The sequence below is a fragment of the Triturus cristatus genome, chromosome 1_1 (genome assembly GCF_964204655.1).
Source record: "Triturus cristatus chromosome 1_1, aTriCri1.1, whole genome shotgun sequence".
Classification (NCBI taxonomy): domain Eukaryota; kingdom Metazoa; phylum Chordata; class Amphibia; order Caudata; family Salamandridae; genus Triturus; species Triturus cristatus.
Genome location: NC_140579.1, coordinates 116242124 through 116269306, shown reverse-complemented (window position 1 = coordinate 116269306; position 27183 = coordinate 116242124). Strand labels below are relative to the sequence as shown.

Here is a 27183-nt window from a genome sequence, read left to right as displayed (position 1 = left end):
CTCAGATGCCACCTGCGTGCTGTGCAGTTTAATGCCATGCCATGAATGACGGGCGCTCCGCTGGCACCCTTAACTGAGCCCTGGTCCTGCCTCTAAAGTGTTCAGATGCCCCGGTGCCCTGCCATGCAATGAATGACGGGCGCTCCGCTGGCACCCTTAAATGAGCCCAGGTCCTGCCTCTAGAAGTGCTCAGATGCCACCTGCGTGCTGTGCAGTTTAATGCCATGCCATGAATGACGGGCGCTCCGCTGGCACCCTTAACTGAGCCCAGGTCCTGCCTCTAGAAGTGTTCAGATGCCACCTGCGTGCTGTGCAGTTTACTGCCATGCCATGAATGACGGGCGCTCCGCTGGCACCCTTAACTGAGCCCAGGTCCTGCCTCTAAAGTGTTCAGATGCCACCTGCGTGCTGTGCAGTTTAATGCCATGCCATGAATGACGGGCGCTCAGCTGGCACACTTAACTGAGGCCAGGTCCTGCCTCTAGAAGTGTTCAGATGCCACCTGCGTGCTGTGCAGTTTAATGCCATGCCATGAATGACGGGCGCTCCGCTGGCACCCTTAACTGAGCCCAGGTCCTGCCTCTAAAGTGTTCAGATGCCCAGGGTGCCCTGCCATGCAATGAATGACGGGCGCTCCGCTGACACCCTTAACTGAGCCCAGGTCCTGCCTCTAGAAGTGCTCAGATGCCACCTGCGTGCTGTGCAGTTCAATGCCATGCCATGAATGACGGGCGCTCCGCTGGCACCCTTAACTGAGCCCAGGTCCTGCCTCTAAAGTGTTCAGATGCCCCGGTGCCCTGCCATGCAATGTATGACGGGCGCTCCGCTGGCACCCTTAACTGAGCCCAGGTCCTGCCTCTAAAGTGTTCAGATGCCCCGGTGCCCTGCAATGCAATGAATGACGGGCGCTCCGCTGGCACCCTTAACTGAGCCCAGGTCCTGCCTCTAGAAGTGTTCAGATGCCACCTGCGTGCTGTGCAGTTTAATGCCATGCCATGAATGACGGGCGCTCCGCTGGCACCTTTAACTGAGCCCAGGTCCTGCCTCTAGAAGTGTTCAGATGCCACCTGCGTGCTGTGCAGTTTAATGCGATGCCATGAATGACGGGTGCTCAGCTGGCACCCTTAACTGAGCCCAGGTGCTGCCTCCAGAAGTGCTCAGATGCCACCTGCGTATTGTGCGGTGCCCTGCCATGCAATGAATGACGGGCGCTCCGCTGGCACCTTTAACTGAGCCCAGGTCCTGCCTCTAGAAGTGTTCAGATGCCACCTGCGTGCTGTGCTGTTTAATGCCATGCCATGAATGACGGGCGCTCAGCTGGCACCCTTAACTGAGCCCAGGTCCTGCCTCTAAAGTGTTCAGATGCCCCGGTGCCCTGCAATGCAATGAATGACGGGCGCTCCGCTGGCACCCTTAACTGAGCCCAGGTCCTGCCTCTAGAAGTGTTCAGATGCCACCTGCGTGCTGTGCAGTTTAATGCCATGCCATGAATGACGGGCGCTCCGCTGGCACCTTTAACTGAGCCCAGGTCCTGCCTCTAGAAGTGTTCAGATGCCACCTGCGTGCTGTGCAGTTTAATGCGATGCCATGAATGACGGGCGCTCAGCTGGCACCCTTAACTGGGCCCAGGTGCTGCCTCCAGAAGTGCTCAGATGCCACCTGCATATTGTGCGGTGCCCTGCCATGCAATGAATGACGGGCGCTCCGCTGGCACCTTTAACTGAGCCCAGGTCCTGCCTCTAGAAGTGTTCAGATGCCACCGCCGTGCTGTGCAGTTTAATGCCGGGCGCTCCGCTGGCACCTTTAACTGAGCCCAGGTCCTGCCTCTAGAAGGGTTCAGATGCCACCTGCGTGTTGTGCGGTGCCCTGCCATGCAATGAATGACGGGCGCTCCGCTGGCACCTTTAACTGAGCCCAGGTCCTGCCTCTAGAAGTGTTCAGATGCCACCTGCGTGTTGTGCGGTGCCCTGCCATGCGATGAATGACGGGCGCTCCGCTGGCAACTTTAACTGAGCCCAGCTCCTGCCTGTAGAAGGGCTCAGATGCCACCTGCGTGTTGTGCGGTGCCCTGCCATGCGATGAATGACGGGCGCCCCGCTGGCACCTTTAACTGAGCCCAGCTCCTGCGTCTAAAAGTGTTCAGATGCCACCTGCGTGTTGTGCGGTGCTCTGCCATGCGATAGCACGCTGGTGGTGCGAGTGGTGTATCTGTGTGTGCTTGTGCACTATTGTGAAAGCTTGTTGTCTATCTTTGAGGGGGGGGGCTGTGTGGCTCTGAGGGTCAGCACCCCTGTCCTGGGGTACCAAAGGAGTGTGCTGCTGGTGTTTTTGGCTCCGCGAACACAACAATCATGTGTGGGTTTTGAGGGCCATCTGTAACCTTGATCATGGCTCAGGGGTCAAATGTAACCCAGATCATGGCTTTGAGGGCCCAATTTAACCCAGATCATGGCTCTGAGGGCCCAATGTAACCCAGATCATGGCTCTGATGAGGGCTCAATGTAATCCTGATCAGACTCTGAGCGCCATCGAAACCCAGAACCGGTTCAGAGGGCTCAATGTAACCCGGATCAGGGTCCCAGGGCAATATGTAACTCAGATCCGGCTCTGAGGGCCAAAAGTATCCCAACCCAGGCGCCCGATGTACCCAGGTGTCTGAGAGCCATGTGTAACCCAGATCAGGCTCTGAGGGCCAGAGTAACCAAGCCCTGGCTGGGGGGGGGGGGGGGGGGGGAGGGGTTCTTTGTAACCTAGATTAGGATCTGTATGGAGGGCAGAGTGCTGTGTAACCCCGATCAAGCTTTGGGGCACTGTGCAACCCAGATCTGGCTCTAAGGGCCCAATGTAACACAAACCAGGGCTGAGGGCCCAATGAAACCCAGATCAGGCTCTGCGGCCTGATTATAGCGCAGAATAGACCAGGCCATGGCTCTGTGGTCCATAGGAGCATACATTGCACATCTTCCTTAATTGAGCAGCACTACAGGCAGCTCACCAGGCTGCAGAGGGCTGACAGTGGTGCCAGTGACTGGCTCTACTAGCAGTATAGCATCTGCATTGGTGAATCTTCATTTGGAAATACAGCTGTGGCCCCACACAGGTGCAGGTGAATGTCCTTTGCTGGGCCCCACCATCAACATTGTTGAATAACCTCTAGCTGGACATTTGCTAGAATGCTTCTCCATTCCACACATGCGATGGAATATCTTACATTAGCAATAGTGATGTAGATTCCATTCGGTCGTGGCCCTGTGATTTCCCACAATTTTCTGATCTTTCTTGGTTCACAGAACGCGCACCGAAGGGCGACTAGGGGTCTTGCCCAGGTGAAAGCACTAGGTGTGACTCCAAGTGGGAGAGAGTTCATATTCCATCCTCTTTGCATGCCAGGCCCTGCTGCAATGATGCACAGAGGTTCCTCAGCAATATCCCAAGGCCAGGATGCTCAACTGAAGCTTTGCACAATCTGTTTCACTTGCAGAAGTGACAAGAGAAGCCTCAAAGTAACCACACTCCAAAACAAAAAAAGTAAATAATTATTAGTGGGAAATATACAGGCCCTGGAATAGGTTCAAATCAGAACTGAAATGTTCAACATTTAGTTCACAATGTGTTATGCACTAGTTGTAGAAATGAAAGTGTACACTCACCATGAGAACACACCCAGAACTCCTATAAGGTGCATTTAATGTATTTATTTTATTCACTTCCAGACCAAGATTCTCAAGGATATCTAAGGCCATGTTTGATATTTTAGGCATTCATGAATCATGTTTTATAAAAGACAATGAGGCTGATATTAAAGGCTTTCTGCTACCAGGATACAGAGTTATCTGGAATGACCCCCTTTGTGAAATAAAGGATGGAGCAGTCACCATGTGGATGAGAACCAACCTCAAAGATCCCCACACTCAATAGGCTCTCGCCTTTTGTTATTATGACTGACCGTACACTAGCATCTCGAGGAATCAAATGGATAGATCAAGCGGCTAGAGATATTGTTCAAACAATAACTTATACTTTGACCATGCCAGTTTTACACAAACTACACTGGCTTTCTATCCAATAGAGGATTATTTTTAATAGGGGTAGGCAGAACTCACAAAGTTTTACCCTGTGGAGGTCCACGGAGTTACATAAAAACTCAGCGAGATTCCGCAGAGTTCCATCCTTCCAAGCTCCCAACCTCAGGACTCGTTTTAAGTTGTATACACTATTGCGTGAGATTCACACATCACAATCAAATTTCTATATGTGCCTTACATTTATTGTTGTTGTTGTATTAGCTTCATTTCAACAACTAGTGTCATAAAAGCTAAAAAAACATTTTATAGATAAAATACAAAATAAACGTATCATATAGCAACATAGTAAAAGTTATACTCACAAGCAATTCATTGAAATACACTATTGTACCCTCAGTATGTGGTGCAGTTATCGAGATCAATTAGTTAAAATTTAGTACACATCACATTGGTAAAAACATTAATTAAATGCAATAAAAATAAAAAGAAGAAACAGCATGATAATTGACATTGATAAACGTCCTTGTAATGGGCTCAGGTAGCAACCTCCACTAGACCTGCTAGAAAGCATCTAACCTTCCTTGGAATAACAGCACAGAGGGTTAGAGCATAAGGTACACGTGCATAAGATGTCATTTTGAAGCTTAGGTGAACAGCCTTGGGGCCCTGCAGCAATTTCATCTCAGCTTCGTTCGACATGGTGCTGTGCTGCTCTTGCCAGGGCTTTCCGTCTAAGAAGCCATGGATGGCTAAGGAACTTTGCCACGCAGCACACAAAAAAAGGTCTGGAGTCAGACCTAAGGATGCGCAGGGCTGCCCGATAGTGCTGTGTACCTAGTTGTCGGCAGAACGGTTTTAGCCACTTGGCCCTCAGGATGTTGTATGCCGGGCAGGCGAACATAATATGGGCCACACTTTCTAACGGGGCCCTGCAACATGCGCAATCCTTTGGTGTCTGATTGCATGGGTGCCATTTTGCAGTTATCTCGCAGACAGGAAGTGTGACAATCCTAAAGTGGATGTACGACATCCTGTCCCTTGGAACCTGAATTGTATCTAAAAAGGGCTCTAGGTATCTAGTCTGTTTATGTAAATAAAATTCTGCTGTTAATCTATCCACATTGGGTTTGCAGGTTTCCTGTTGATCCACCCATTCCCAATACAAACGTTTGAGTATGTCTTTCCTTGGGGGCTCCTGCCTATCCCAATGTGCTTGGAGCACCATGGCTGACATTGTTTTCCCGACGTTTGAAATCCAACTTATTTTGCATCCAGTGTCTATCCGTGTGACCTCAGTGAGGGCTTCAGCATAGGGGAGGAGCTCTGGGGTCCGCCTAATGCGTGCCCAAAAAAGTAATGGACGCAACCTGGCTATGTCGCCAATCGACCGCCTACCCATATCAAGCATTAAGGGGGTAAGGGGAACGTTTTGGGGCAGCATCACCAGGTCCCTAAGGAACTTATACTCAGATCTGCGGAGATCGTCAACCTTGTCGAATCCCCATAGCTCTGCTCCATAGAGAGCTGTGCTGATTACTTTGGCGTCGTAAACTTGGAGGGCTGGGGCTACCGGCCTACTGTGTGAGGACCACTGTTCCTTTCCAAGTGTTCCAGCCACTCGTTTGTGCCCCATCACCATCTTTGCTAGGTGGGGCTTCCATGACATTTTGTCAGAAAGCCGGACACCGAGATAGTCAAAGGTGTTGACCCATTCCAGCGATGTCCCGCCCATCAAAGGGTTGCTTTTGTAGGACTTGTGGAGGTTAAAGGCAATGAATGTATTTTTTTAAGGTATTAATGACCAGCCTCCGGTTATCACAAAAGAGTTGGAACCTGTTAAGTAGATGTTGCAACCCAGCTGGGGTCTTAGACATCAGGAGGGTGTCATCAGCAAACACAAGGGTCGGTACCTTATCGCCCACCAGGGTTAGTGCTTCTGCTGGATCTTCTTGCAGAAAACTAACCACCCCATTCATATAAAGAGAGAATAGGGTGGGAGCCAAAACACAACCCTGTCGGACTCCTCTGTTGACAGGGATATGCTCTGTTAGTTGACCTTGTGCCCCCAAAATAACCTGGGCATAGTTGCCTTCGTGTAGCTGGACCAGCAGTTTAAGGATAAAGGTGGGAGTGCCCATCTCTCTGAGCTTCAGCTACAACTTGCTCCTAGGGACCAGGTCAAAGGCAGTCTTTAAATCGATAAATGCGAGATAAAGACTGCCCTTGCCAATCACCACTACTTTCCAGTAGATGAGTAACAACCTAAACACCTGATCGATCATTCCAGTCCTCGGCCTAAAGCCACCCTGCTACTGAGAAAGAATGGCTTCATCCTCTGTCCATAGCTATATCCTCTGCAGAAGAACTCTATCAAAGACCTTCTGCATAGCATCGATCAAACTAATGAGCCTGTAGTTTGAAGGGTCATCTCTGGCTCCCTTTTTATAAATCAGGACCACCTCAGCGCCCTTCCAAGACCCAGGAACTGGGGCACCGCTGGCTATAGTGTTTGCACGGAGGAGGATGTAACGTGCCCAGTTCGAAGTGTCTGCGAGTAAAAGATCGCCTGGCAGGCCGTCTGGTCCTGTTGCTTTGGAGGGCACTATTTTACTTATTGCTGCCTCTATCTTGGCCATTATTTATAAACTCTTATCATATGGCACTTCTTTAACTTATTTTGTCTCTTGCAAATGGAAATGACTTCCTTTCATCTGAAATCCATTCACTCTCACCACTGTCTCAGGAAATTTATAAATGGATTCCTCTTTGTCAGTTGATACTTTTTGCACCAAGAGACTCCTGGTGGATGTAGCACGGTATAAACATACCATAAAGGGCTACAGCACCCATGTTCAGGGTCAATCAATCAATCAATCAATCAATAAATAAATCAATCAGGGATTTGTGAAGCGCGCTACTCACCTGTGAGGGTCTCAAGGTCCTGGGGGTGGGGGGGGCGTTCAGCTCCGGGTCAGCCGAAGAGCCAGGTCTTGAGGCTCTTCTTGAAGGTGTGTAGAGTGGAGGAGCGTCTGATGTTGATCCGGAGCTCGCTCCAAGTCTTTGCCGCGATGTAGGAGAAGGGTCTTCCACCCGCTCTGGCTCTGTGGATGCGCAGGATTTTGGCGAGGGCAATGCCGGCGGAGCCGAGGTCTCTCTTGGGTATGCGGAAGGAGACTCTTTCATCATCATCAATCATTTATATAGTGTGGCAGATCACCTGTGAGGGTCTCAAGGCGCTAGAGAAGCTGGTTTCTGTGTAATCGTTTGTAGATTCGAGCATCCAGGTCTTGAGTAATTTTCTGAATTGTTGGATCGAAGGTGTGGTCCTGAGGAGTAGGGGGATGATGTTCTAAGCCTTGGCCACCAGGTGTGCGAAGGAAAGTCCACCGCTGTGGTTTCGACGGATGTGAGGTTGTCTCTGCGAGGAAGAGTGGAAGCTGGTGGTAGGTCACTAGTCGATTAGTGGAAAGTCAGGCATTTGTTGATGTATTCAGGTCCTTCGCTGTGTAGGGCTTTGTAATTGTGTGTGCTACAATGGGCACATGGACCCTTGCAATGCCGGCATGTGGGTGCGGAAGACATTCATGATACTATCCCTGATGAAGCAACCACACTTCCTGTTGCAAAAATTTATATGCGATTGCCTGATAGTGGCAGTCTGTAACAATTCACAGAGTGGAATCTGTCAATGTGGTGCGGCTTCCACTATGCGGGCGGCATCTATGGGCACCCAATGGATGAATGGGATTCTACATGTTCAATCCAATATCGCTTTCATTACCACCCGGGTTTGGTGGTGTGACAATACATTTCGATTTCAGGGCCTGGGTGGCAATAACAGTATTATGTGAATGTGCATGCAAAGATGGAGGTCAGATTTACCTGTCACGCTCCATCTCTGCATTTGCAACCTTTCTGTTAGATCTATCGGCCTTTGGTTGGTCTGCCTCTAAACGTTTTACCCTTCTCCTCCATTTTCTCTGATCATGGTTTTGCTGGCCTTAGGACTCTGCACACTTTACCACTGCTAACCAGTCCTAAAGTGCATGTGCTCCCTCGTCAAAAGATGGTAACATTGGCTCATCTCTGTTGGCATATTTTATTTACTTATAAGTCCCTAGTAAAGTGGTACTACGTGTACCAGGGCCTGTAACTTAAATTCATGGCCTTGGTGGCTTCATAAATCTCATTTTTAATTTGTGTCACTCTTGGACCATGTTGCGTGGTGCAAGAGCGACGCAAAGGGGCTCATAAATATGCCTCTGACTGCCAGTAGCCTGTCTCGGGTCACATGACTGGGTGTAGCTGGCAGTTGGGCATTGTGTATTACTCCTAGACAGCCACACACTATAGGGAGCTTAGGTGTGCCCGGATGGGCCATCACTGGCAGGATGAGAGGGAAGAGCTGAGCACAGAACCATCTACACCTAAATAGGCAACGTCCCGTCTCCACACAAAGATCAGCATGTCACCTGTAGTTAGTCTGGAGCCAGGAACAGGATGGCAGCATGCCTAGGGACAACAAAGGGAAACCTCTAGAAGCTTCTTCCCACTTCAAAGAAACAACTAGAAATAAATACTGAAACTCAGAACACAACTCTTCGGTACACTTTTGGACCTGTGGATACTCTGCCAGGAAGAAGGGCTGCTCTGCTGCCATAAGGTCTGTCACACTGAAGGACTGTTGCTCTAAAGGAAGTAGTGCCCTGCTGTGCTTACCTGCTACCTGTGGCCCTGTTGCCTTGGGAGGAAGAACTAGACCTACAACTTCATCTTGAACCCTGGGCTCCCAGAGGGACTCTAAGGAAGAGTCTTCTGGCCTCCTGATCCGAGCCTCAGGGGCACAAAAGGTTCTCCAATATCCTGCACCGGCCCCGTGACCTAGCTGCAATGATTAATGACCCCCAAGTAGTGCCTCTCAGGTTCTGGACACTTGATGTGGCTGAGTGATCTGAAATCAAGCTTTTGGGTTCTTTGTGACTGTGAACAGGCCCATTTGTACCCAGACATCATCGCTCACTCCACAATTCAGCGCAAAGCCCCCAACATCAACCGCTTGCAGGGACCATCAACGCAAGCCTCCAGCAATGCCTAACCGGGACGCCAGCCTGTTCTTCATGCTATGCCGACAGCCTGCTGCAACACTCTCCCTGCTCCAGGAAGCAGGACTCTTACCACCAACTTTAGGAGGTAAACTTCAATGAGTCTAAACTAGTGACTGTACTTTAGCAGAGACCTACACTCCATTACGGTCAGCCTGAAATTGTGACTTTGACTTGGTCCAGTGCAACCATGCATTCCAAGTTGGCGCTTTGTACTTTTTGGCGCTGTTTTCAATTAATAAAACTAAAATCTCGGTTTCTACTGATTGAATTTTTGTCGTATTGTTCTGGTTTTATTTATTAAATGTTGCTCTATTTTTCTAAACTAGTGTGGGATTCTTTTGCAATGTGTTTTCACTGTGTTACTGTCTGAAGTGTTACACAATTACTTTACTCATTGCCGCTCAGTTTAGCCTGACTGCTCTGTTCAAAGCTACCAGGGGGTTGAGCACAGGTAAATTTGGGGTTGTTTGTAACTTCTCCTTGACAAAGATTGTGGCTGATGTTTGACCTGGGCTCAAACCCCAGTCAACAAGTAACCTAATTTCTTACGCTTTCACAGTATTGGAATCTTGACTAATGACATTAATGAGATGTTATTTGTGTGAATCCTTGAAAACTTACTCCTTGTGCTTTCCCAGATTAGTGAATCTGGCAAAGTGTAAAGACATTGCTTGCCACTATTACCCATGTCTTGCAAGCATAGTGTTGTGATTCGACACCTCCAATCCTGCATTTAGGCAGTAAGGAGTCAGCAAATTTGTAGTACATTTACAGGGACAGTAACCACGGTTGTGAGGAAGGGTGATATACTTTTTTTTGTAATTTCAAAATAATCTTTTTCCATTTTTCAAACTATAGGATAATAGTAACAAAAGAGAAAAAGTAATAAAGGGGGACAAATGAATACAAAATCATTAATGAGCCCTAACGTGACATGCAGTGAAGATATTTTGATGCAATCGTTTTATCAGCAATACGTACACAACAGTATAAGGAATAGTGAATAATGACTTTGATCACATGTCTACGTGAGGTTACAGCTGCAGGGTCTTGGAAGAAGGTGAAGCTGAGGAGGACAGCTGAGAAATTCTGGGTCACTTTCTCCCTCCTAGGGAGTATATCTTAAGCGGTATCCATACCAGACTTTGATAACTTGCACCTAATTTGCACTGGTTTATTGGAGGCAAAATAGTTATCCAAGAATTCCCATATGGGTCTGTACTGTGTTTATCAGGGGGAGCGTTGTAAGGCAAGGTTTTCATTTCCTCTGATATGTGATACACAGTTAATCCAGGCTTGAAGAGAAGCCCTATGTGTGTTCTTCCAGTTATAGGTAATTGTTTTAATTGTTGATGATAGTTAAGGATCAAGTGGAAAGTGATCTGTGTGTAGTCAGATGCTTAGGTCAAGGAATCCTTTGATAAGAAATGAGAATTCTTTCTTAGGATGAATGTTAAACACATTTGAGGGAAAGGAGTAAACCCTGTCCCAGAAGAGGGTCTCTACTTTGCAGTGAAAGATTAGGTGGGCAAGGTCGCCGACTTCCTCTTTGCAGTTCCAGCAAATGGGACTCTCCTTCAAGGTATGCCGGCGAGATGGCGTCCAATAAGCTTTGCATATTAGCTAAAATGTGGTTTGGGAGAGTACCGGTGAGATGTTGCGGGTGGTGACAGATTTCCATATGGTGGTCCAATTCGACTCTGATATGGGGTTGTAAGTGCGAGTCTCCCAATATTTTGCTATGTCCTTGTTTATTTTCGATGTCTCGGGTCGTAGCAAGTGATATAATTTAGATACACGGTGACCTAGCTTATTAAGGGTATAGACGAGTGTTGGGAGAGATGGATCTCTGTAGTGATGCTGAGATTTGGATATGGACCCTTTAAGCTTGAGGAAATGATAAAACTCTGAGTGCTCCAGGGGTATTGTGTTTGTAAATTCGAAAAGGATAGGGGAGAGGTTCTGGATCCTAATTGCTGAGGGAAGAAGATCCCTCTGTTGATCCATGAGTCCCAATATAGTGTTTAACCATTGTATGTATTGTTCAGATTGTGCCATAGAGAGGCTAGGGCACAGAGTTTTATCTGTGAGGGCAGTTTCCTGTCTATGGTTAATCGGGCGTTCCTGGTGTTTTTTAGGATGTATTTGGAGTCGGTGAGTTGCTCGCAGTTGGTTGTGAGTAGAGTTAGAGGCTTCAGATTATTCAAGATTGCTCTTTCAACCTCCAACCAGACACTGGGGTTTGAAATCAGTAAGTAACTTGCTCGGCTAGAGAGGCAGTTTGAAAATCCCTAAAGTTGGTCAAGTGAATGCCTCCTAGTGCATTCTGCAGGCAAAGTTTTTCCAGCGCTATTCTTGGATTTCTGTCCTGCCAGATTTACCTTGAGATCAGTTTGTCTAGTTTGTGGTGAAAGTCATCTGAGTGCAGTAGGGGGGAGCACACTGATCAGACAGTTAATTATTGGTGTGATCATCATTTTTATAGTTTCTATTCTGCTCCACCAAGTGATGAATTTCGGTGACCAGCTGTCGAGTAAGTCTTTGGTCTTTTGAAGGGTGAGTTTTTCATTATGTTTTATGGTGTCTATCAGGTCTGAAACAAATTCCATCCACAGGTAATGGGGCTGCCAGGTTAGGCCTGAATTTCCTAGTAGGTCTTTTTTGTTGTATGAGTCAAGGGGTTTAACGTCCGATTTGTCTCTATTCAATTTGTATCCCAAAACATCCGAGTAGCGTTCTATGGTTTCCCGAGGGGGCTTATATAGAGGAACCTGGGTTATCTGTAACTATTAATATGTCATTTGCATAGGCGGAAAGTTTACCAATTTCCTGTTAAAGTCAATTCCTGATATATGGGGGTTGTTTTTTTATCAAGGAGAAGGGGTTCCACCACCAGTGAAAAGGCAGATAGGGAAAGTGGGCAGCCTTGACTGGTACCCTTTTGTAGTTTAAGTGGGAGGGAAAGGGAGCCATTAATGCAGATGCCGGTGCTTGGGTTTTTATATAGAGCCATGATAATTTTTATAAACTCGTCGCCTCGAATGAAGGAGTAAAGGGATTGTTCAAAGATGGTCCATGATACTCTGTCGAACGCTTTTTCATCATTAAGTATAATTGCGACAGAGTCCGAGGACAATGATTTTTCTTTGTTGAGGACAAGGTATAAAAGTCGGGTATTATCACTTGATGTTTTATTAAGAAGCTGACTTGGGTGTTACTTATTAGTTGAGGTAGGAATAGGTTGAGGCGCTTGGCTAGTATCTTTGCATACACTTTGCAGTCTAAATTTATCAAGGAGATGTGTCTGTAATTTAGAGGGAGTGTCAGATCCGGCCCATCTTTTGGCATTACTACAATATTGGCTTCTGCTGTTGTGCTTGCGATAGCTCCAGAGTTTGCATAGTGGTTAAACATTGTCGGTTGGAGTGACTTGGCCAATGTTTTATAGAAATTGGCTGTGAAGCGATCTGAGCTGGGTGGTTTATGTTTTTTTTTCAACGTGCCTATTGAAATGGAGATTTCAGTCAGGGAGATAGGTTTACTTATAGACTCCTTGTCTTCTTCTGATAAGCGAGGTATCTGCAATATGTTTAAGTAGTTTTTGCCAGTGATGGCCGGTGCAGGTAAGAACGGTGGGGTGTTGGTGGAAAGGAGTCGACAGACGACTACGAGGGAAAATAAAATTTCAAAAAACGAAAACCACTTACCTACGCTGATGCAGTTAGCGCAAAATGAGTGTTTTTCTTTAAAAAAATTAATAAATACCCCGTCGTCATCTGTCGACTCCACCCGCCCCATAGCTCTTAACTGCACCAGTAATCCTTTCGTGATTTTGTTTATGTTTAAGGTAGGAGGCCAACATTTTGCCTGCTTTGTTGGCTTCACATAGCTTGAGGCGTTTAAATTAGTTTATCTGTACACCAGCCTTTTCACTTAAAATTTTGTTATACTCATATTTTTTCTGTGTGAGGAGAGAGAGAGTATCTTTATCTAGGTATTTAGTCTGAGATAGTTTAAGTTGTCTAAATTCTTCTTCCAGTTTCACTAGTTTGGCAGTGTTTATTTTTTTATTGATTTATTGCTTTGATATCAATGAGAGTTCTACTCAAAGATGCTTTGAGAGGGTCCCAAAGTGTTTGAATATTTGTGTTCGGTAAGTCATTGTCAATAAGGTAGTTCGATGTAGCCTCTTCGATTTTGTCCTTGTTATCTTGATTGGATAATACTTCATTATTGAATCGCCATACTTTGGTAGGGAATTTTGTGTTGGTACCCGTTAGGAGCGTATTAATGCAGGAGTTTTCAGAGAGTAATCTTGGAGATATGTTTCTTTGGTCAATCAAGTGTGTTTAGGAGCCTGAAATGAGGATATAATCGATTCTTATGCAACAATTATGTGGTGCTGAGTAGGAAGTGTACTCTCTGGAGTCAGGGTGTTGTAAATGCCAGGTATTTTTGAGATTGAATTTCGAGCACATTTTTTGGAGTATTTAATGAGTTTTGGGTGGGTGATAGTTACAGGGAGATTGGCGGTCTAAAGTTGTATCAAGTGGCAGGTTAAAATCTCCTCCTACTATAATAAGTTCATCCGGGGTATATATCACCAATATTGTTAGATATCTTTTTCCAGAAGGGGGTATCGTCATTATTAGGGCCAGATATATTGAGTATGCGGAATAGAGTTCCCCTCTACGTTAGGTAGAAACTATCTGTCTGCCTTCTTCATTCGTAGTACATGATTCAAGTGAGATGTTGGAGCGCTTGGAGATTAAGGTAATTACTCCATTTTGTTATGTATTGCCGGAGAGCAGAGAGCTCCTGATATTTCATTTGTTTTTGAGTGAGACGGCTTCTTTGTCAGTAATTTTTGTCTCATGGAGTAGAATAACATCTCCTTTTGATTTATAGAGATTGTCCATTATTTTGCAACCTTTTACTGGATGGTTTAAACCCTTCACATTTAGGGAAACAGTGTTGAAGTTCTCTGCAATCGTTTGTGCAGCCATGGTGCTAAGAGTGATATAGAAACAGCTCGACAGTGAAACTTGATTTGACCTTTAGTATGTGTTGTTGGGTTGTGATTTCTCTGGAAGGCCTTATTCTGTGTATATCCATAGTATTTCTGTTGATTCTGATATATAACAGAGAACATAGCTTCTGCAACTGATCCCAAGTGTAGTGGGCTATGATCTTTTTGATGGGAGTATATCGATGGGTATGTATTATCGAGAACAACGTATCCCCAAGGTATGCTGCAGTGGTGGGACAGGAGGTTTCCAAAATTGGATTCAAGAATGTGGATGCAAAGATGATAATGTGATTGATATCTAGTGTACGTACGTGACGTGTTGTTGTGTAAGTGTTAGAAGGAAATTAAGAAAGGGAAAATTTATATAGAAAACTAAAAAAGAGAGTGTACAAAAGCAAAACCCGGTTCTCTACCCGCCTGGCCCTCCCCCTTCCCCACAACCATCAAACACAGGAGGAGCGACATTGAAGATGCCCCATTCTCCAGCACGGAACAATACATAGCAAAACATAAGTAGGAACCTTTTTAACAATAAGTATGAAACATACAGGCAGTATTGTGTAATTTCAGATTATTTGTTCTGCATACTCCAGTATACATAAAACCCTGCATACACCGGCAGTTATGCTGTTAGTTCTTCACGATAAGCATTGTGTCATATGTGTCTATGTGGGATGTAGGAGTAATCACAACTAGATGTAATCATTTGTTTAAATTGTTTAGTTAAAGTTTGGAGGAGCTTGTTTACCCACCCCCCATGTGACAATGTCTGAGCTTCTCTCCTTGAGATACAGAAAAAAAGGGCAATGTAGGAAGAGATAATCTGCACTTCATCTTTTATTTTATAGACTCTAATTCTAATTCAGCAAGGAGTCATAATACCTGTTTAGTTAGTTTCAGCTAATGCAAATTATACACATCTGTGTTGTTAACATCGTAAACAGCCTCTGTAGCCAAAGCAGGCCAGGTGGATCCGCTAGGGACATAAGGAATTTAAATCTTTCATACGTTCATGTTATATGAAGGATTCCATGTTTCCTAAAAAGGAGTTTTTCATGATTTCCTTTTATTGGAGGAAGATCTCAACAGTTCCATTTCTTGTTTTGAGATTTCATCCAGAAAGTTCCATAGGGCTGAAGGTTCGTCGAAGATCTGGAATTTACACTTTGCCATTATTTTGTATCTACTGGTCCTGCAAAGGAAAACTGAAGTTTAATTTCTCTTAGTCTGTCACGTAGAGCTTGGAAACCCTTTCTGGTTTCAAAAGTTGTTTTGGGATAGTCTTGGGAAATATGTATTTTGTGTACCTTCCAGATAATGTGATGGTGTTTGCATACATTGGCCAGAATTTCAGACCGGTGACTAGAGGAAGCCAGTTCTCAAGGAAGGATATACATGTGTTAGAAAGTTCTTCAGAACCATCCGGAATTCCAAATATTGTCAAGTATCCTCTTCTGTTTAGGTCTTCAAGTTCAGAAACATCTTTTTTCAAATGTTTTGCAGCTGTTTGGAGAGCTTTTAGATCTTTGATAGTTCGATTGGTTGAGTCCTCAATTTCACTGATTCTCTTTTCTGCATCTGTTATTTTATTGTTTATTGTGTTGAAGTCAGGCCGTATCGCCGTCTCTAGTTGCATTGTGTTTGTGTTTCGTTTTGTGTACTTCACTAAGTCATGCACCTCAGCTACCTTTTTTAGTATCATATCCATTGTGTCATTTATATCTGTCTTGTTCTTTATCGGTGAGTCTGGCGAAGATGGTTCAGTGTTTGGTCATTTATAATGCGGTTTGGTCTATTTCTCTACCTTCTTAATTAACTTATAGGCACTTGCCTCAAGGTGCCCCAAGGTGCACTGCGAAGAGATCTTCTGTACTTGATCAGAGATTGTGCAGAGTTGTCAGAGTTTGAGCTGATCTTTCTGCTTGAGGAAGAGTGTGATACGAGATCACTGCCTAAGAGAAGGTGTGCTGCCATTGAAACTGCAATTATCAAAGCACTCCTTTCATTGGAGAAGCGCCCCTCTGGTAGAAAATTCTTGTCCAGTATACTTCTTTATGCAGGCTTCCCAGTTCAGATCGTCAACCTTCTCTTTTTGGTTGGTATGTTGAGGGGTATGAAGCAGGATAATACAGGATGTTGAAGATACAGAACGCAGAAAACGCTGAAGGTTTTGTGGGGTAAGTGTGTTGTTTAATGCAAACTCACTTGGTCTAGAAGTCTAAAAGCATGATATAGTGCTTTACCTTATTCTCCTTCTCTTTTATGTTGATGGTTTTATTTATGTTGGGCCAGTGGCAAGCCTCTCATAGGGCACACCACTACAGTTTCAGAGCCAAATGGGTAGCTCTGTTCACTTCAGGTGAAGTGCTCTCCTCGCTGGCTGTGAGGTTTAAGGAGTGATGGGTGTCGGCTGCCATTCTGAGATTGGGTATTATCCACAACCTATGTTGAGCCAGTGGCAAGCCTCTCAAAGCCTCTCACAAGGCTTCTCAAAGCCTCTCACAGGGCTACACAAAGCCTCTCACAGGCCACACCATTAAGTTGTCAGAGCCGAATGAGTAGCTGTGGTCACTTCAGGTGAACTCTTTTCATCGCAGGCTGTAAAGTTTTAGGTGCGGTGGGTGTCGGCCACCATTCTGAGATCAGATAATATCTGTAATGCGTGATTAAGAGCTGATGCCCTCTTGTTTACAGCAATGATCAAGATTGGCACTCAAGGTACGCACCGTTTTATTTTCAATGTTGTGGTGACCGAGTGCACAGGAACAATTACTTCACTCACCGATAATTTAGGAAGCTGTTTCGAAATGGCAGCTGCCATTTTGTATTTTACGGGGGAGGCAGCAATTCATACATTGGCTGCAGTAGGAAATATTATGCAGTTTTGTTTCCCAGATTTAGCAATTAAGCCCACAACATACCTTTAGTTTGGTTAATTATCAGTTTGGTAGTATGAATTAGTTTGCCCTATATTCAGGCACCATCTTGATATCAGGCAATATATCTTCGGTACGGTGGAACATGGATGATTTATTCTTTGAAAGATTAAAGTATATTTAAAAGGTGATCAGTCCCTTTTATCCAGTTCAGGAGGAGCAGTGTTCAATCTCCTGAGAGGTGGCTTACTCGGTTATTTAGGTTTTCAAGGTTTTCGGAGTTGCACTTGATACGACCATCACCATCTTGTTGCTGCGAAGGGGGTCAGCAAACTTCAAAGTGTTTCTTGTCAACATATAGATTAGTATACCACTCCAATCCTCATATCTGAGTCAGGGTGATTTCTGATGCTGGCGACTGTCTTTATTTTGAAAAGGACTTGTCCCTATTGGCTTTACATCATATTTTGCTCCATGTTGAAGGGAGAGACAGAGCTATGCAGCCATGTGCTCTGTCGTCCCAGCCACACAACCCCCCAGGTTGCTCTACTTTTCATAGTAAATGACCAACACCTTTTTTTGACAGATATTTTTTTTTTTTATGGAACAGCAGAGACATCTATCAGCAAGGATGTAAAACATACAGTCAAAGAGGATGGACATTTTTCAGAAGGGCTTCCATCCACTTTATTAAAGAGTGCAGCTACTCATTTTATTTATTGTATTTAATGTTTGCACCAACCTGACAATCTACTTTACTTAAACATGAGGATATTACATGGAAAATCACAGTGACCTACTAGGCAAATACAATATCAAAGAAAATTTGTCATAGTCGGTACATTTCACGCAGGTCAAAATGATGCTTTAGAAGTTTTCTCAATGAGATATATCAGGTTAATTTTCTAGGTCAGTAGAACTATTGGGGAACGAGGCAAAATACATGTTGTGTATTGCCATAGTGTTTGGAATAACAACATCCAGGCGCTACTTCACTGAAATGCCACAGTGATCTATTTCACAGTAGCAAGGTGAAACAGTCAATGCTTAGGGATTAATTACGATGTAGCTCGGAAAGCATTCCGACCGAATCGGGCTTTGAATGGTTTCCTACCAAATCAGATTTGGGGAGTCCGACCAACAGATTACGATTGTTCCGAATACGTTTCGTTTAGACTCCCTTTGACTTCAATGAGAGCCTGTGTTCCGACCTAATACACAGGCTCCTTTTGATGAAAAGGGTGGGTGGGGAAAATCATGCACCCTGAAATGGGCACCCCATGGTGCCTGCCACACTGTGCATAGTTGCAAAGAGGGGTCCCTTGGGTACCCCACGGGCCCCATTGGGAAAGCTCTGGGTGAAGGGGTCCTGCTACAGACTCCCAAAGTCAGGTTCCGACAGTCGATCCGTGCCAGAACAACCGATTCGGAAAGGCTGTCCGAATTGACATCGTAATCGCTCGGTCGGAAACGTGGACGATTGACCTGTACGAGTCAGCTCCGAATGACTCAGTTCCTCCAAATGCCGTTCAGAACTGACTCAGAAATAGGTTGGAAAGACGGGTTTTGAATCGGATTTGGCAGACCCGAATCTGATTCGGAATATTTCCAACCGACGTCCGATCGACCTCTTAGTATTAGAAAGTGGGGTACAGGGTGTAATTCCAGTTGGTATATGTATCATGTACTGTAAGTACATTGTCCAGGCTGCGTTGTTTCATATTAAGAAGCAATGTTACTTCATTAGTCTTAAGTTAAAATATTTATGTATAAATTATGGACCTCAAATTTTCTGACAAGGGTGGTGAGGATACTCTGAGTCTGATTTAGATCTTGACGCATGGGTTACTCCACCACAACGGTGACGAAAAGCCCATTTGCCGAAATCTAAATCTGATTATATCCTATGGGATTTATATTTCGGAGGATGGGTTATCCATCACTGTTGTGATGGAGTAACCCATCCAACGAGATCTAAATCAGGCCCTCTGTCTCTTCAGGTTATGAACTCCAGATACATGTAAAAATAGGGACACTTACCTGGGCACAGCCCTTTTATAATGCCAGATCTTTCACAAAGGCATTCTACCTCCCCTCCTCATATACTTAGACAGCACAGTAAGTACTTTTCTCATTCCTCGAGTGCATTACCTATAACTTTAGAGACAGCCAGATAACCTTGTCTCTGGGCTCAGCCTATCTCTGCACAGGTGTACAGACAATTTCCAAGCCAGAGGTAAATGAGCCCCTTATAATATGAAACAGATGGAGTTTCTCCCAGGACAAATGATCTCTACTCCGAAACTCCAGATGAAACAGAACACTGCCACAACACCGCCGCCCGACTCGACCTCGGGATCCCCTGGCACGAACACATCAGCCAACACCTCCAAAGGTTCCACTGGCTCCACGTGGAAAAAAAGAGTCACCTTCAAACTCCTCACCCACACCTACAAATACCTACACAACAACGGACCCAAATACCACAATGACAAAATCAACTTCCACGTACCCAAAAGAAACCCCCGATCTTCCAACCTCGCACTGGCCGAAACCCCGCGCATCCACAGTGCCAGAGCAGGCAGAAGATCCTACTCTCAAATTGCAGCTAACACCTGGAACGAGCTCCCTGAACACCTTCAGGAAGACTCTCAAGACCTGGCTCTTCGGTTAACGGATCTGCAGTCCCCCTCCCACTTCCACCGCCTTGAGACCTTCGCGGGTGAGTAGCATACTTAAAATCCCCTGACTGATTGATCTCTCAGATTTAAAACTGTCCCCACAGATTTGGAGGGTACATGAAGGTCTCATTGACCAACACACTCTCCTGTATGGTTCTATTGTTATACGGTTCCCACTAGAAAATGTAGGACTGTGTATTAGGACAACAGGACATCAAAATGCAGAGACTGAGTTCATCTACACCATCAGAGCAGTGGGGTAGCAAAGGGGGAGATAGGGTGATACAAGTTTTGGTGTGGCAGCCTCCACCCCTTACCTGCGTCTGTCGTGGGAATCGCCAGACCACCCAACGGCCCCCCGCTCTTACCTGTGATCATCGCCGGAGTCAACAGCAGCCGGCAAATGCAGGGACCCGCACGGGCGGCACATGGGCTAGCTACGCTACTGCATCAGAGACTGTCGACCAAATTCCTAGTAGCTAGCTCACAGTTTTTCATCCGAACCCCTAACTTTTCTGGGGTGGAAGTGATGTTAGCATTCTTGAACATGATATTGTAATCCCGAATGGAATCATGGAAATAGATCTTACCCCTTTTGTTGTTTACTCATGCATTCCCTTGGTAAATATTAAAAAGATACAAAGGAGGTTTTCAATAAATTTGTTGAAACAATCGTAATCTTGAAAGATGGAGCTGCAATTATTAGGCAGCTACAACAAAGCAAAGTAACAAGCATTATAAATATGATGAAAAGAATACACAGTCCAACGCTGGCAGTCTGAATTCTATATATCCCGACCTATCACTACCCCTACTCTGGGAACATATTGGAGGTACTCTCTGCCCAATCTCTTAGGTTAGCCTGAGACCCCATACTTGGATGACTTGGTCTGGAGTAGGATTGGCAATCCCTCTGTGCAGGATTAGGATGGAAGAGCCGGGTCTGGTGCCTCAGTAGAATAATGCATCCACTGTAGGTGCCTGTGTTCGACCTCATGGTCAAAGGTTCAAATCCTGGTGGGTCCACTCAAACCTTCATCCTTCTGAGGTCGATAAAATGAGCACCATTGAGTTGGGTAAAAATATTCATCTATTATTCAGCACCAAGATACCCTTGGGCAAATGTGTACGTTACTATGTTAGATCAGCATTTGCAGAGCAGCTTGTCAAATACAGCATTCATTCCAGGAGTGTTGTGGTTGGAGGGTCACTCTGACCCGTAAAGTGACTGTGCACTGTTTATATAATAAAACTACTGTGTTAGCAGTACAGCTCTGATGCAAAGATGTGTGTATATGTTCACAGCTTTCTCTAAGCAGGCAACGCAGACACTAGGATACCTTGTACTGCTCCTTAGCCTTGAACGAAGAGTACAGATTATGTCACAGGAAGGGATGTCTAAAAACAAGCAGAAGGTATAACGTCTTATTAGTATAATGTTGTGTAAAAATAAGAGGGCTAAAACGAAGTCTGCCAAAACGTCTAAAATATGAAACTAAAATGGAGAACCAAAGTGGGTCCAAGAGGGCCTCGCTACTCCATGCAAATCAGAGTCCACAGGGCACTCTCACTTTGTTTTTTTTAATGGTGGTTGCCATTTAATAATGTAGGTATGTATTATGTAGCATGGAGACAAGCCTCTCTGTGCTCTCCCTCACCTCCCGCTCAGGATGCAGGATACAGGGGGCAGATCATCAAACCATGTCCTGTGCCTCTGGCCATGCGTCTGGCCACAGTGCTTTGCTCAGGTGTCTCCGCTCTCAGGCTACGAGCAGTCATGCCGGAGCTTGATTGGTGCTGACAAGGTAAGTCCCAAGAAACATCCCTGTTCCAGTGTGTGAGATTTCAAAGCAGACACATGCTCTCAGCTTTAAGATGCTTTCAGTGGTGGAAAGAGGTGCACAGAAACAAGGTAGAAATAGGACATAGTACTACTGATTACCAATAAACCCTACAGAACATCTTCCAACTGTAGGGGCTAGATTCTACGGACACACAGTGGGACGACCCTCACCTTCTGTACCAAGTACCTATGACCCGCTTCTTTGGGGAATCAGGGAGGGAAGTGGTCAGGGTCATCAAATCAAATTATAGGCATTAGCTTGTGGAGACCCACCAGGGTGATGATGAAACGCAGAACCAAAGAAATGATAACACAATCCCAGTGATGGTAGTCATGCTATGGCCAGTTCAGCGGGGTCCCCTTCCCAGGTGCACCATAGGTGCCCATCTGTGCACGTGAGGATTACAAACCTGCGTAAAGGAGAAGTGGTCCCAGTGCCTGACCACAGTCTCCTCAAGGTTTGGGAGGATGCTCTGGGTTTTGTCTGCCTCTTCAAGTGTTTGAATGTCTTTGTCTCCTCTTTCTTTTCAGGGACAGCAGCTGCTGAGGAGCCCTCTCTTACATGTAGCTGCACCTGCACACTGGACCTCCTTCTGATCTGTTTGAGCTGGGACTGCTCCGCCTGCACTGTAGGTAAGTCCAACCTGGAGGGTCATAGGTTGGCTCCCTGGCACTGCTTTGGGTCTTCCTCAGGCTGCTTCGGGGAATGTCAGGTGCCTCCTTCATATTCCAACAGCTTCTCTTCCACACTGGGCACCACGGTGCCCACTGCACCATCCTCGCTTCCATCGGTAAAGGACTTTCAGAACCTCGTGGAACCGACGGGTGGAAAAACATAGGGTGATTTAGGGATTTGTATTCCTGATGATATGGTCCTAAAAGGATGCTAACCAAAAATAAACCAGTGGATGGACAGAATTACGTGTCGTTGGATTTCAAATAATTCAAAAAACCAAAAAAATAAAGCACTGAAAGTTTAATTAAATTGTGCTTGAAATACTAGCACATTTAGTTCAGCATTTTCTGAGATGCAAATATCAGATCTCACATTATCTTCACCACCACTTTTAGCATAAGGAGCTGACAAGACAAAGAATGCACATCATTTATTCCCTTAATTGCAAAGCATGAATATCAGTAATGATAAAACTGCATACAAATATATTGCCTCTCAAACAGAAAAGCCACAAGTTATTACCTGGGCTTTCACAGCTCCATAGATACACACTACTGTATGAAGAAGAAGGGCGTGGTTGGCTGAATGTGTATGAGACAGATTTCAGAGACTGAAATATTAAATGGAAAAGGTGCAAGTTGGATTTGCTAGGAAAAGTATTCCCAGGTCCACTCATGTAGCGATTGATGTTTCGGTATACCAATAGAAATGCCTTCATCAGGACATCGGAGACCTTCGATAACAAAGGGTTTTGATACAACTAAACTATATAGTTACATAAATCAAATACATTGAAAACAAAAGATTCAGCAAAAAGAGCCATGCTTTGAACATCCTCATTATAAATCCTGCCTAATTTATTTCAGTGGTTATGGGCACTAAATCAAACTTCAAGCAAGACTCACTCCCTCGAAACACATTTTAACATGCTTAGAGTACCACTCAAAGACTGAGGTGAAATGAGGCGCAGAAGGGGAGTTTAGATACATCTTTAACAAATGTCACTGTGATTACCATATTCTCCACAATGAGTACAACATGAAAAGGCAGCTGCAGGGCTTTTGAGGCTGGGTTGTTTTACATTGTCCAGTTCCTGACCTAGAGTAACAATGATGCCACATCCTGACAGAGGCTTAATCAAGCTGTGGGGCAAACAATTTGTCCACAGCTCCAATGAGATCAGACATGAGGACACTGAGGATACACATACACAAAGGAGCATCTGCGAATCACGCATTCCCTTCAAAGCAGTTTCTTGGTTGCAAAGATAGAGTTTACGGAATGCCCCTCAATGGTGAGTTTATCCAACGAACTTCAAACGGGTAATGACAGGTGCCTGGAGGGGATGCATTGAGACATCAGACCAGCAGAAGAGGCAGAATAAGTGGCAGCTTTTTAAGGAACAGCAAGAAGTCACACATCGTAAGAGATTCACTCCCCACAGGAGTAGGCGCCTTGTGATCTCAAGGTGGGTAGTAAACAAAAGGCAACAGTGAGTGAAAGTGCCTTAATTGTGGCCTGTCATTGTCTGGCTTCTGCTCCACAATGGGTCAGTGATGTGTCAGCCATGGATCAGTGTTGGGTCATTCATAGGTCGTGATGGGTCAGTGATGGGTAAGCCATGGATCAGTGTTGGGTCATCCATGGTCCAGTGATGGGTCATTGATGGGTCAGCCACCGGCAAGTGATGGATCAGCCATGGGTGAGTGTGGGTCAGTGATGGGTCAGCCATGGGTGAGTGATGGTTCAGTGATGGGTTAGTGTATGTCAATTATGGGTCAACCATGGGTAAGCAGTGGTCCAGTGATGGGTCAGCTATGGGTGAGTGATGGGCCAGTGATAGGTCAGCAATGGGTGAGTGATGGGTCAGCCATGGGTGAGGGATTGGTCAGTGATGAGTCAGCCATAGTTCTGTGATTGGTCAGCCTATATCAGTGTTAGGTCAGTCATAGGTCAGTGATGGGTCAGGGATGTGCCAGTTATTGGTCAGTGATGGGTTAGCCATGAGTTAGTGATGGGTCAGTCTTGGGTGAGTGATGGGTCATCTGTGGGACAGTCAAGGGTCACTAATGGGTAAGCTTTGGCCCAGTGATGGGCCAGCTATGGGTCAGTGATGGGTGAGCCATGGGTCAGTGATGGGTCAGTGATCTGCTAGTCATGGGTCAGCCATGCATCAGTGATGGGTCATCCGTGGGTCAGTGATGGGTCATCTGTAGGTCAGTCATGGATTACTAATGGATTAGCCTTGGTCCAGCCATGGGTCACTGATGGGTCAGCCCTGGAGGAAAAAGTGGTGGGTCAGTTGCAGGTCAGCCATGTGTCTGTCATGGGTCACGATTTGTCAGAAAAGAGACTATCTAGAACGAGAATGTATGACTGTACACCTCCATTTTCTCAATATGCAGGCTTCATTGAAAGGGCATTAAAAACATTTAAAAGTTGAAAGCATAATTAATCAGTGAAATATCATGTGCTTCTGAATGACCTTGTGGAACTAAAACCACACGTGATGCCTTTTACCATCAGCCTTTTTGAATGAGGTGCTAAAGCTTCAGTGACAAAACCCCAATCATTCCATTCAGCTCTAAAATGTGGCCTCACATCCCTCAAAGAAATGCCTGCCTCATGCTTCCCCTGCCATGTGACCACACAAGAAAGAATTCAGGAATGTGCTATCTCAGGGCATCAACAAGCCAACACGAGGCCACAGACATTGGTTCTGATCTATTGTAACCGGTCCTAAGACATGGGTACGATACGCATCTGTGTGGCCAGGCCGAACACTGCATTTGTAAGGGAGAAACCTTCTGGGCCCTTCACAATTACATGATCAGATACCTGAATGTCGTCTGGATCTTTTCACTGCTCGGTGTGTGCAAGAAATACAATGAGCAGGAGCTTGACCCCAGCAGTACTTCAACACCACAATCTAGGAATGATATCCCAGTATTTGTACAGACTGCTCAAGAGGAAGACTTTGTCCTGCAAGAAGAGTGCACCATCGTGGGGAAGGAAGGACTTGTGCCAAACCAAGGAAGGTATAATTTCAACATGATGGTCATTAAATTGTTTGGCCACAATTTTTTGTGGGAAAAGAAACTTCCGAATCCAGAAAAAGCTGATTGTGGAGTTAGACACATGTGAATAACATCAGACATGAGGGACCTGTGTTCATTCCTGTGTAATACAAGCACATCTAGGGCTTCCCACAGCAAGTGTAGTGTATTTCACGTTTGTACAAAGCCCTCTACGCTGATCTCAGTCATGTAAGGCTGAAGTAAGTCCTGACTTTGTACATGTCTGGTAATAACAGCGATGAGTGCAGATTCCTACGTACAGGCGTGATTGTACAGACTCCCAGCTTTGGAATGAAGACCAAGTGTGGATGAGCGTGTGAACATCATTGTGTGTTTCTTCTCATCATACATCTTCATAACAACCACCATGTCCTCATGATCATAAATGCCAATACAAAGACTAAACTACAACCTGCATTCAGAAATCAGGCATGGGTTAACAGTCAATTACAAGCCATTGCAAGAAGTAAAACCTGAAGGAGAGCTTCTCAAGATATGTTCAGGATGTCAAGATGTCTTTGTGGCAGTGAACCTCGAAGGACCACTCACTTCTAGACATTGCCTTCTGGTAGACATGTGTGAGTACTGAAGCATCCCGTAGAATCCCTGCATCTCAGGTGACACATGCAGTACAACCCAACAAGATGCTCACAGCGCAGCGAATACCAGACATGCAGAGAAAGAAAATGCCCCACTATAAAGCGAAATGTTAGCAAAGTTGCTCTGATACTTTGAGGTGACTAGCTTTCACTCCATTTACTTTTTCTATTCAGTCTGTCACATTGTACCCCGATGTCTAGTGAGCTTTTCTAGCTCCCCTTGGGTGGGAATTCTGGAAGTCAAAATCTTCCACCAAGGGGGTGAAATGTTGTGTAGAGGAGTTAGAAGAGGTGCAAGGTACAGGGTGCAAGATGGGACCGGCCAGTACTCCATTATTTCTTTTTTTTTTATTCTATAGCTCTAGTGTCTAGTGAGCCTTTCAGCCATTCAGCCTCCTGGGGAGGACTGATGGCGGTAACCTCTCAAATCTGCTCCCTGAGTCTGCTCCAGGGGTTCTTGAACGCATCTGTGGAGAGAAGATGAGGAATTGTGGCCCACTGTTGGAAGGGAATATCCCCTCCACTCCTTTGACGCCTCAGCTGCTGAGGCTTTTCTGTCCCAGTGCTGAACCCTTTTTTATTGTTTGGGGCACTTCACACTTAAGCCTTCATAAAGTTTTCCCCACAAAAGGTATTCAGGTCAGATTTGTGTCCTTTCTCCCACAGCATGGGGTCTCTAAAAGATGTCTATATTCCCCTGGCGGCAACTAAGAAAATTGACAAAATGTAGCAAAATCTTAGTTTTTGTTGCAAGAATTGGAAAAAGTGTTGTGCAAAAATGTATACATGTGTTTTTCTCAACAAAAGGATTTATGTGCTACTGTCACCAACTTCCCAGCTTTCAGGAATAAGTAGAGTGGTACAAGAAAGCCAATTTCTTTCACAATCACACTTTTTTGTATTTTTCTTTGTGGTAGTCCATTTTTCTAGTTTTTCTTCAGGATTCAACCTACTTGCAGTTTGTTGTGAAATCAGACGTGAAACCAATGGGTAAACCCCAAAATAGACGTACATTTCTGAAAAGTAGCGGAAGAGTGTTAAAAAAATAACACGAGTATGAAGGAAATAGCAACTAATGACAATGTTTTCATCTGCAACGTTTTACCTCGATCACTGATTTACAAAAGTAATATCCTGTTACATAAGGCAGACTCTTCTCATTATAGCTATATATACTATTTGATGGTTGTTGAAAACACGTGATAACCAGACAAAACAACTGAGCTGCAACTTATTTAAATTTGCCATTGTATGATGTTTTCCTGATAAAAA

At 45.2% G+C, this 27183-nt stretch overlaps 1 protein-coding gene across 1 annotated transcript in view; it reads left to right on the top strand.

Moving 5' to 3' along the window:
- The window catches only part of LOC146869711 (uncharacterized), a 340761-nt gene that overhangs the window by 29384 nt on the left and 284194 nt on the right, over window positions 1–27183 (top strand). Inside the window, exon 2 of the mRNA XM_085612911.1 lies at window positions 22091–22192. Within this exon, the coding sequence (XP_085469037.1) occupies window positions 22091–22192 (102 nt within the window). The remainder of the gene's footprint in view (window positions 1–22090; window positions 22193–27183) is intronic.